The sequence below is a fragment of the Echinops telfairi genome, unplaced genomic scaffold (genome assembly GCF_000313985.2).
Source record: "Echinops telfairi isolate 266 unplaced genomic scaffold, ASM31398v2 ScPeMD7_7424;HRSCAF=8462, whole genome shotgun sequence".
In the NCBI taxonomy this organism is placed as follows: domain Eukaryota; kingdom Metazoa; phylum Chordata; class Mammalia; order Afrosoricida; family Tenrecidae; genus Echinops; species Echinops telfairi.
The window spans coordinates 70623108-70633359 of record NW_022111324.1 but is presented as its reverse complement, the minus strand read 5'-3'; the positions used below and the strand labels follow the sequence as shown (position 1 = coordinate 70633359).

Sequence of the window (10252 nt, the reverse complement as noted above, 5' to 3'; positions counted from 1 at the left end):
ACACTCGGAGCAGCGTCCGATAACTCCGCCTTAAAGAGGCTGTTGTCACGCCCCTGGATCCGCCCCCTCCGATCGTCTATTGGCTACAAGCCACTGTGAGGTGGCGGTGGAGTTTCTCCAGATTTCTATTGGCCCAGGGCACCGCCGGTCGGCGGCGGGCCCGCCCCCTCAGAACCGTACATTTACAGTGTAGCAAAAGAGAAAGTAACTATGTTACTGCTGGAGATCAATGAAGCCAAGTGAATGGGGGTTGAATGTGCGAAGCCATAGTTGAAGCGGAGCGCCAAATGGTGGAGGGCTACACTTATTTATGAAGTAAGTGGAAGTCACCGCGACTACTACTGAGAGTGGAGGAGTAGAAGGCTGTGTGTGTGTGTATGTGTGTATGTTGTATGTGTGTGTGATGCGATGCTGACGGGGGGCACGGTGGGGAGCCACAGCAGGTGAGGTTATAAGGTTCTGGCTTCTGCTGTCCAGGGCGTTTACTTTCTCTGCAGTCTACCTGGATTGTGGGGCGAAGGAAAAATGAGGTTTGTTGGGATGCTTTGCGGTAGTTTTTTTAATTGCCTGAGGCTTGTTAGCGAGCTGTGTTGCGAAGGGGGAGGTTCAGTGCCCTGGAGTGGGGAAGGGGTGTCTCTAACCACTGAATTTCCTTGCCAGCCCCAGCCTAGTGGTGGAAAGGCGATTCAGGAGAGGTGGATAGCTTGTATTTGCCCCGGAGGTTTTCTGGGCCAGACTGGCTGGTTTCATGGGCAATATATTGGCCCGGCCGTCTGCTGCAGGGCTGCAGATCTCGTTGTACACTCTGTGCGTGCGTGCGAGCCGCGCACTCTGGGTGCTATATGGGGGTCCCGGCGTGGACACGCTTTGCATCCCCTCTCCGAGGAAATGTACTGTTGATCCTGGGACGGACTCTGTCAGGTCCCACAATAGCAACGGCTTTTCACTGTTAGCTCTAGATGGGAAACAGTTATATCTCCTGGAATAGTACTCGCTCTTCAAAAAATACTACGCAGGGGAGGGAGGGACAGGGTTTGGTTTGGCTCCTTCACTAGCATCCAAAGGTGGGTGAGAGAAACCTGAGTCGGTGGGGATCTGGGGACTTGATGCGTGTGTGTGTGTGTGTGTGTGTGTGTGTGTGTGTGTGTGTGTGTGTTGGGAAGGGGGGGGCGATTGTGCCTATGACACTTCCGAGAATAGTGACAGTTGTGTGTAGAGGGATGATAGATGACATTTTTCCAGACAGCTCTTAAAGTTCGTTTAGGTGAACAGCTCTTGCCTGGGGTTGGGTTTCTTTTTTGTGACCCTGTCTAATAGGACAGGCGCCAGGCAAGCAGGTCCTTGGTGTGGAGTGCCCCTGTGTCTACAGGGAGGATGACTTGGTCCTATGCAGGCACTCTGAGGAGACTGGTGGTGGGCCAGTTGGGCAACATTTAATTGCCTCCTTTAACAAGAATAGGTTGATTGGGAAGTCCTGTGTATGGAATCTTTGTCAAGTTCAATCTTCTTTTGAAAGGCCTGGCAGGGCATCTGTATGGGATTGAAATATACAGATTAGCTGACGACATCCCATGGATGGAAAGGAAGGAGGAACGTTGGGGGGTGAGGGGGGTCTTGTCCTTGGGGGAGGGCAGGGGAGGACTGCAGCAGCAGCAGCTATGTGATGGGTCTGCCAAGGTTAGGGTTTCCAGGACTGGGTCTTGGGCCTGAGGTTTTGTTTTAGGACACCAGTCTGTAGTGAACGGGGCACAATGCAGATGCATTTACAAGAGGCTAATAGGAAACATGGGTGGAATTAAGATGACCCCGTGTTGTAGTTTTCAAAGGGCTTGGTAGCCTGGAAGAGGAAGAATAGGTCTCGTGAAAGACTTTCCTTTAAGGGAACACTTTCGTTCTGATTTGCAGAAAGTTGGCCTGGCCCCCTGATGTAGCTTTAACTGCTGTGTATTTCTGAGAGCCACACCAGTACTCTTGAGCATCCTTTTGCCTTTGCAGTGGACGAAGGAATTACATGGAAAGTGTGCAAAGGTGGACACATGGGGATTCTCAGATGGTTGCAGTATACTTCTGCTGAGGAGCTGAGGCACAGAATAGAGGGCCTTTTTAAATGCCCTCCTTTTAAATCAGCAGCTTGACTAATTCACCGTGTTTTGTCACCTTTTCCAAGGCTGCACTTTGATATCAGTCCTTTAAAGGTTGTTCATCAAAGTCTGCCTAGAGTCTATGTGGAATGTACCCTCACCAACCAAATTAGATGGGGGCCTTCAAGGTGCATCCTCGTTGAGTAAGTGGAAAGGGGCTTTCCAGCTCGGAGCACAGCACACTAAAGGGCACTTCGGATGACTTTGCTTAGAAGGTTGCAAAGGTCTTTCCTGCGGGACTGGACCAGACTGCTTTTCATGTCATGTGACTTCATTCTCTCTTCCCCCTTTTCTCCCCCCCACTTCTTTGCAGACTGTCTTGAGTTCTTCTTGAATTGCCAGTTTTCAGCCTCCTCATGCCTCCGTCTCCTCTAGACGACAGGGTAGTAGTGGCACTGTCTAGGCCTGTCCGACCTCAGGATCTCAACCTCTGTTTAGACTCTAGCTACCTTGGCTCTGCCAACCCAGGCAGTGACAGCCATACTCCTGTCATCACCACCACCGTTGTGTCCCTCAAGGCTGCGAATCTGACGTATATGCCCTCATCCAGCGGCTCTGCCCGCTCCCTAAATTGTGGATGCAGCGGTGCCAGCTGCTGCACTGTGGCAACCTACGACAAGGACACTCAGGCCCCAAACCAAGCCATCGCCACCGGCACTGCAACCACCACCATCGGAACCTCTACCACCTGCCCTGCTTACCAGATGGTCAACAACAATGAGAACACAGGCCCTTTAAGTCCAGCGTGTGGGGTGGGCAGCCCTGTGTCAGGAACCCCCAAGCAGCTAGCCAGCATCAAAATCATCTACCCCAATGATTTGGCGAAGAAGATGACCAAGTGCAGCAAGAGTCACCTTCCGAGTCAGAGCCCCGTCATCATCGACTGCAGACCCTTTATGGAGTATAACAAGAGTCACATCCAAGGAGCTGTCCACATTAACTGTGCCGATAAGATCAGCCGGCGGAGGCTGCAGCAGGGCAAGATCACCGTCCTAGACTTGATTTCCTGTAGGGAAGGCAAGGACTCTTTCAAGAGGATCTTTTCCAAAGAAATTATCGTTTACGATGAGAATACCAATGAGCCCAGCCGAGTGATGCCCTCCCAGCCACTCCACATCGTCCTCGAGTCTCTGAAGAGAGAGGGCAAAGAACCGCTGGTGTTGAAAGGTAATGTCCCCGACTCCCCTCCTCAGCACATTCCTGATGAGCGTGGGTTTTCAGAACAGCAGTCTCCTCCTCCTGCCTGCAACAGACCCAAACAAGCCTTCTTCTTGTCTTCCCTTCCATATCCTTTTTTTTTTAATTACTTTGGGATAACAATAAAAATCAAAGTAAACAAACTGAAACACTGAACTGGAAGGCAGAAGGTCTGGGTCCTAGAGTTGGTTTATAACTTGCATTGTGTACATTATCTTACCTCTGTGAGACTGTACTCTCATCTTCCTGAAAAAAGGGGCTTTATGCTGCGTGCTATCTGAAGCCATGTCTCCTCTGGTAACTCCATATCCCAATCAATAACTTGTTCAGAAGTTATGTTCTCTCAGACTTAACTTATGTGGATGGGTTGTGGGGAGCAGCAACTATGATGAACTTCAGGTAAACCAGCTGGTACCAGTTCTGTGGGTGGTTTTTCCTCTTTCTCAACTTTGACCAGATTGGCATTTGTGTTTTATCAAGTGACCTTCAAGAAGAGCAGAGATCTTGAATGTGATTTATAAGGCCTCTTGGAAAGGACAGGTTCACCAAATGCATCCATATCCTCTAACCAAAGATCAAGGCGACAGAAACGTTTCCATGAACTAGCCCCGAATCTCTCAACAACCTTTGGGTATTGTGGGTCCTCCCAAGATGGGGTGGTGGGACACCCGGCAAAGCACAGGGAGCAAAGAACTACTCTGGGGTCTTGATTTTGAGTCTTGACTCACTAGTGCCACCAAGTCACTTCTGGCTCATACTGACCCTACAGGACAGGACAGAACAGCTCCATAGGGTATCTGAGGCCGCAAATCTTTATGGGAACAGATAGCTATCTTTTTCCTGTGGAGCAGCTGGTGGCTTTGAACTGCCTATGTTAACAATTAGCAGCCCAATGCTTAACCCACTGCCTTACCAAGACTCCTTTGAGTCCTTTCAGAAGGACTGGATCACCTGCTGGATTATCTTCTCCTTCCTCAATCCTGTTCCTTGATCTGTTGGGTGCCTTCATTTTGTGTCTATTTCAGTTGCACCTTTTTGCATCAGAGACTATATTCTTTGGGTGCACTGCATACTTCTTCCTACTCAGTGCCTTCTGCCAGGTGGTGGTAATGAGAGGTAGTCTTCGCTCTCTCTCTCTCTCTCTCTCTCTCTCTCTCTCTCTGTCTTAGTAAGGTCTTGAGCCCAGAGCATACAATTTTTGTGCCACATCTCCAACCAGTCTCCCCAAATATGTTGAGGACAGGTCTTGCTGAGTTCCTTTGGACATTTTCCATAGAGTCGTTCTGCCCTTCTCTTCCCAAGGATGCATTCCTTCGCTCTTCGGTTAGGGAGTATTTTAGGGACTATGGTCGTTCTGATATCCTGTGATAGACTCTCCATTCCTATCCTTTGCGCTCTTAAGCTTGCCCTCACTGGACTCCACTACCTCAAAGGCATCACTTTCCTAAAGGATTGTTGGCTCTAAACAGAAGGGCGCTACTGTGGACGTTGCACCCAGAGATTTCGGCCATCCTCAGACATTTTTGGTTGTAGATGAGTTTCCTTCAGGCTGTAAATATGTTCAGATCACTTCCCTCTAGCACAGGGTTATATTGTTTCTGTATTCTTGTTTGGTTGGCTTTCAGTGATTCCCAACAGAGTTACCCTGTTATTGTTTCCGCGCCATGATCATAGTTGCTTTGTCTGTTTCAGAGGAGAAATACCATCTACACAGTTCCCCTTTATAAGAGTTTATCAAGAATGGTAGCCAACAGTTGGGACAATCTCCCTTTTCCTCGTGGACAACAAGGTGTTCTTGGCTAAGAAACGAGCAACACTGGTCTGTTGTGTCTGGGTGATCTAAGGACTGGTACTAAGGAATACAAATTAAGATGACCAGCCAACTTAAAAATGGGAGTGATTAGAAAGACTTGTAGATCCGAGCCTCTGTTGTGCAGTGTACTTGTGGTGTTGCATTCAGGGCTGCTCTGAGCAGGGACTCTCCGTGATCCTGGTGAGAATGGGATTGCCTCTCCCCCCTTGTTGTGGGTGCCGCTGAGACTCAGGGCAGCCTGGGCTTGTTCCTTGTGACCGGCAGTCAGCTTGCCTCGGTGGGGCGGGGCTGGACACACTGCTGACCTCACCACTGGGCGCCCCGGCGGCCACTCTGAGGGCTCCTCATTTTCAGGTCGGTGAGACACAGCGGCGGTCGATTTGGAAGACGCTCTCGTGGTAGAGGTTGGATTCTTTGTAGTTTCTTGGGTCTTTCTCTTCAAATATATAGGGGTTTAGTTAAAAATACAGAGTTTGGGAGCAAAGGGGTCTGGAATTTGCTTTATTTATCATTATTATTTTGGTCTCTTTTGCTATAATGGCTGAGATTGAAACCAAGATGGGAAAGAAGGGAAAGGGGTGGACATTAGGCTCCCCCTAATGTATCCGTTCATCCGGGCCAACCAAAGGTTAGTAGCCTTGCACGCCTGGTGTTATGGACAGGGGAGTATCTCTTCAAAGGGTTGACCAGCAACTTCTCCCAGGTTCTCCTGAAGTATACTCTTCTGTGGGTCAAGCTGACCATTTTGGTCTTGCTTCTCTGCTGAGCTTTCTGTAAACCTCGTCCACCTCGGGCCCTAACATTTCATTTCAGCAAGAGGTCGTGGAACCATTTAGGCAGGAGTCGTTTCTGTAGTGGTACTGGTTAGTTAGAACATAAGGTAGAAACTTCTAAGGCCTTGCTAATTTATTTTCAGAGATTTCAGTGCAATGCTGGGTAATTTATGGCTGGCCCATCTGATTCCCTGGTTTATGTTTGTAAACATTGGTTGCTACCCTCCCTGTCCAAGTTCTCTGTGCCCTGTCCGGGTGCCACGCTCTCCTTGTTTGGTGCTGCCTGTCAAGAGACTGGCTGCCCCATTGCCATTTTAGTAATGCTGTGTCAGGGTGGGAAGAAACTGATCAGAGGCCCACAAGCCCTTGGGATTAAGTGGCCGCTCTCATTTACAGTCCCTTTCCTGTTCTGACCTATGTCTGAATTCTCTTTGTCGTCTTAGCTCCTGGAGTATATATGTGTGCTTCTACCCTACCTGGCGAAAATGATCCAAGTGAACAAATATTTAGAACTTAGTGGAGGCTTGGAAATAGTTATAATTTTTTCCCAAGTTGATTTTTAATATCATTTCTATTTAAAGTGAGTGAGAAGGCTAGCTAACTCTGGGTATTCCAAAATGAGGTTTACCTGATGTTTAAAAGGCCCCATTCCTTTTGGCAAGATTGGCTTCAGGGAAAATACTTTGTCATTTGCCCATCCATCTCTTCCTCCATAAAGAAAATATATGCCTTTAAAAAATTTAAAGTATTTTGGAACATTCTCAAGCATACAGAAAGTAGCAAACAATATAACAAACATGTTTATATGTAGCACCTAAAGTAGACAATTGCTAGGATTTCTGTACCCTCTTTCTCTCTCTCTCTCTTTCGGTTGAAATATTTTAAAGGGCAAAATAGACAACTTTTTCAAGATTTAAATATTTGGAATGTTTGCATTTAAGGTCTTTAATCAAGCTGGAATAGTTACAGTATAAGACAGACATGTTCATACCTAAATAATTGTGTTATGTGACAATTATTTGAGATTGTTTTCAAATGTAGGTTCCTTCTGTGACTGATGGGCTGTCAGGTCTATGAGAAGGCTTCCCTCCCTCAGAGTGGGAGGGCTCCAGGTGCCTTCCTGGGGTATGTCTCCCTCTCCCCTTTTCCACGCCATGCCCAGACTTGCTCTGGGCTCTTATAAAACAAAGATTAACAAAGGACTGCTGCAAGACAGGCCTGCTTATGAACCAGAGGTATTTACTGGGGATCACAGGGAGGCGGGGGAAGGAGTTCAGAAGGCTGGTTTATAGAAGAGATTTGATGGCATATGGACTCTGATTTTCATATCTCCTGAGAAATGAGCAACATATTGAACGTTTGTCTACAGTCAGAAAATGAATCAGAAACAAATACTTGTGGGCAATATAGTGTTTGGGGACAGTGTGAATGATCATACTAAGAAATCACAGACCTTGTGGAAATATTCTTTCCACTGCTGTTTTATTTTGATGAGTGTTCTAGTTTGAATTGTGTCCCCTCCAAAAAAAAAAAGAGAGAGAGAGGCATTTTAAACCCTCACCTTTAAGTCTAGGGCTGTAATCCCATTTGGGAATGGGTTGTTTTGTTATGTTCATGTGGCAGGATTAGTGTAGGGGGTGTTTTGAGTCAATTTTTTTTTTTTTTTGAGATGTAAAGAGAGAGTAAACACAAACTATCAAACAGAGATGGGGGAAGGCAGATGCTATGATGCCAAGACACAGGGATGTCTCCAAGGTACCAGGAAGCAGAACCTGAAGAGACCAGGGCCTTTCTTCAGAGCGGATGTCCACAGGAAGCCTTCCCTGAGAGAAGCTTCTCGGAATGTGCATTTGTAGATGGCTACAGAGGGCGAAGCTAACCGAAAGTTGATGGTTTGAGCCCACCACTTGCTCTGTGGGAGAAAGGTGTGGCAGTGTACGTCCATAAAGATGTAGAGCCTCAGAACCCAAATGAGGCCATTCTGTCCTGTAGGATCACTAGAAGTTGAAATCCATCTTTTAGTTTTTCTTTCAACTGTGGGTAAATAAATCCTGTGTGGTAAAGGCACCGCCTTATGCGAGTTCTGTGATAGCAGCACTAGGTAAATGGGACTGAATTTTGTACTGGCAGAGTGGGTGGTTTCTAAGAGACCTAAAATGTGGAAGCAATTTTGGAATTGAGTAATGAGTAGAGGCTGGAAGAATTTAAGGTGTCCAAAAGTAAAACTAGATTGTCTTAGAGCTCATGACATGCAATGTGATTCTGATGGACCAGCAGAAAGGAGGGGAGCTGTAGAGAAAGCCTCTCCCATCTCAGAGTAGACATATAGTGCCAGTCACAGACTGTGGCTAGAAAACTGGACATTAAAGGTGTCCCTGGTGAGGCTGTATAAGGAAAGTACGAACATGTGACTGAACCGTGAAGGAAGGGCATTGCTTTTCATGCAGGAGCAGAAAATTGTGTGGATTGTGTTCAAATGTTTGGTAGAAGGTAGAATTTTGAAGTGATGAACTTGGATACTTGGTTGAATAGATTTCTAAGCAACATTGTAAATGGACCATGTGGTTTTTCCTGGCCACTTATATGTGGTCAAATACACGGAGAAAGGGATGGATTTAAAAATGAACTGTGGAACATGAAACAGAACTTAAAGATTTGGAAAATCCTGTTACACAAACCAAGGACACACGTCCTAGAATGGTCCCCAAAGACATGGGTCCACAATCTTTTGTTCAAAAGATTAAGCCTGTGACCGGTGAATCTAACTACGATGGAAGAAAGGCTCCATCAGTATAGACTGAAGAAAACCTAGAAAGAACAGAAGAAACCAAGTCAAAGTCACCTCCCTCTTGGAATTCTACAGGCAGGAAACGGTGCAAAGGAGCTAGCTCTGCTGTCCTCTGAGTAGGGACAGAGGGGGTGGGGGAAGATGAAGGTTCAAAGCATTGGATCTTAACTTAGTTCTGGAGCCTGGGACTGCAGGCAAACGGTGTGCCATAGGGTGGGCCCCACTACCCAGACCCAAGGAAGGTGAGGTTCTTATGCACCTTAGGGCAGAAGGATGGAGGCTGTTGGACTAGGTGGTTAGGGCTGCCCCAAACCATGGGGGTAGACTTGCCATCTTAGTGGGTCTGGAAAGTAGAGCTGAAGCTCCGCCCAGAATCCAGAGGATGGGCCAATACCCTGGATCTGGAGGGCAAGGCTATTGTCCAGATGCTCTTAGAGCCCAGAGGACTATTTTCAACCCTTGAGAGCTAATGTCCTTTGTTTTTGCTGGGGTTTGGACTTGATTGGTGCCCTACTTTCCCTCCAATTTCTCTCATTTGTAATGGAAATTTCTACGTTGTACCTGTTCTACCACTGTGCCTTGGAAGCAGATAATTTTTATTCCTGCTTCTGCAGGTTTATGGATGAAAAGACAGTTTGCATTAGGATGAAATACACTTAATACCCCACTGCGATTCAGAAGATGAGATTTTTGGACTTGGAGTTAAGACTTTGGGGATGATATGATTGGGTGAATGTATTTTGCATGTGGCAAGGACTTGCATTTAGGAGGGGTCAAAGGATGGAATAATATGTATTGAATTGTTCCCCATCAATTTATGAGATGTAAACCTTAATCTTCTTTGCCCATGATGATAATCCCATTTGAGAACGGGTTGTGCTTGTGAAACTAATGAGGTTGCAGTAGTATGGAGTGCTGTTTGACTCTGTCTCGTTGGAGATATTGAAAGAGATTAAGCACAATCTAGGAAATAGAGATGGAGCAACACAGATGCCCAGACACAGAGATGTCCAAGGACCCAGGAAGCAAAAGCTACCTCCATTTGAGACGGTTAGCATCTTAAACTGTGAGAGATTAAACTTCTCTGGTTTGGTAATGGCATCTACTTGCAATATTTCTATCATAGCAGCACTAAATAACTAAGACAACAGGGGGAAGCAAAAATCCTTTCTTGTCCCTCAGGAATGGAATGTGGTCATTTTTGTTTTGTTTAAGATATATGATATAATAACATTTAATATTTTGCTGTTATTTTTAGCCTCTATCTTTAACATCCAAATATGACAAATATTTGCTTTGTAGTAAATGGTGGTGAGATTAAGGCAGGACTTTGGATCCAGCTGGCCTGAGTTCTAGTCTAAGTCCTCCTGTTACTAGTGATGTGTTCTTGGGCGCGGCACTTAATCCCTTAGTTCCTTAAATCCCCTCATTCATACAAGAGGGTATAATTGTGGCAATCTCAAAGTGTTAGATTGGGAATACAGTGAACCCTCGTTTATCGCGGTTAATCGGTTCTAGACCCTTCCGTGATAAATGAAAT

General features: G+C 46.4%; 1 protein-coding gene across 1 annotated transcript in view; it reads left to right on the top strand.

Moving 5' to 3' along the window:
• The first annotated feature begins 241 nt into the window (after window positions 1–241).
• The window catches only part of DUSP10 (dual specificity phosphatase 10), a 43798-nt gene continuing 33787 nt past the window's right edge, over window positions 242–10252 (top strand). The window contains exons 1-2 of the mRNA XM_004699922.2: window positions 242–315; window positions 2455–3308. Of these exons, the coding sequence (XP_004699979.1) occupies window positions 2498–3308 (811 nt within the window). The 5' untranslated portion in view covers window positions 242–315; window positions 2455–2497. The remainder of the gene's footprint in view (window positions 316–2454; window positions 3309–10252) is intronic.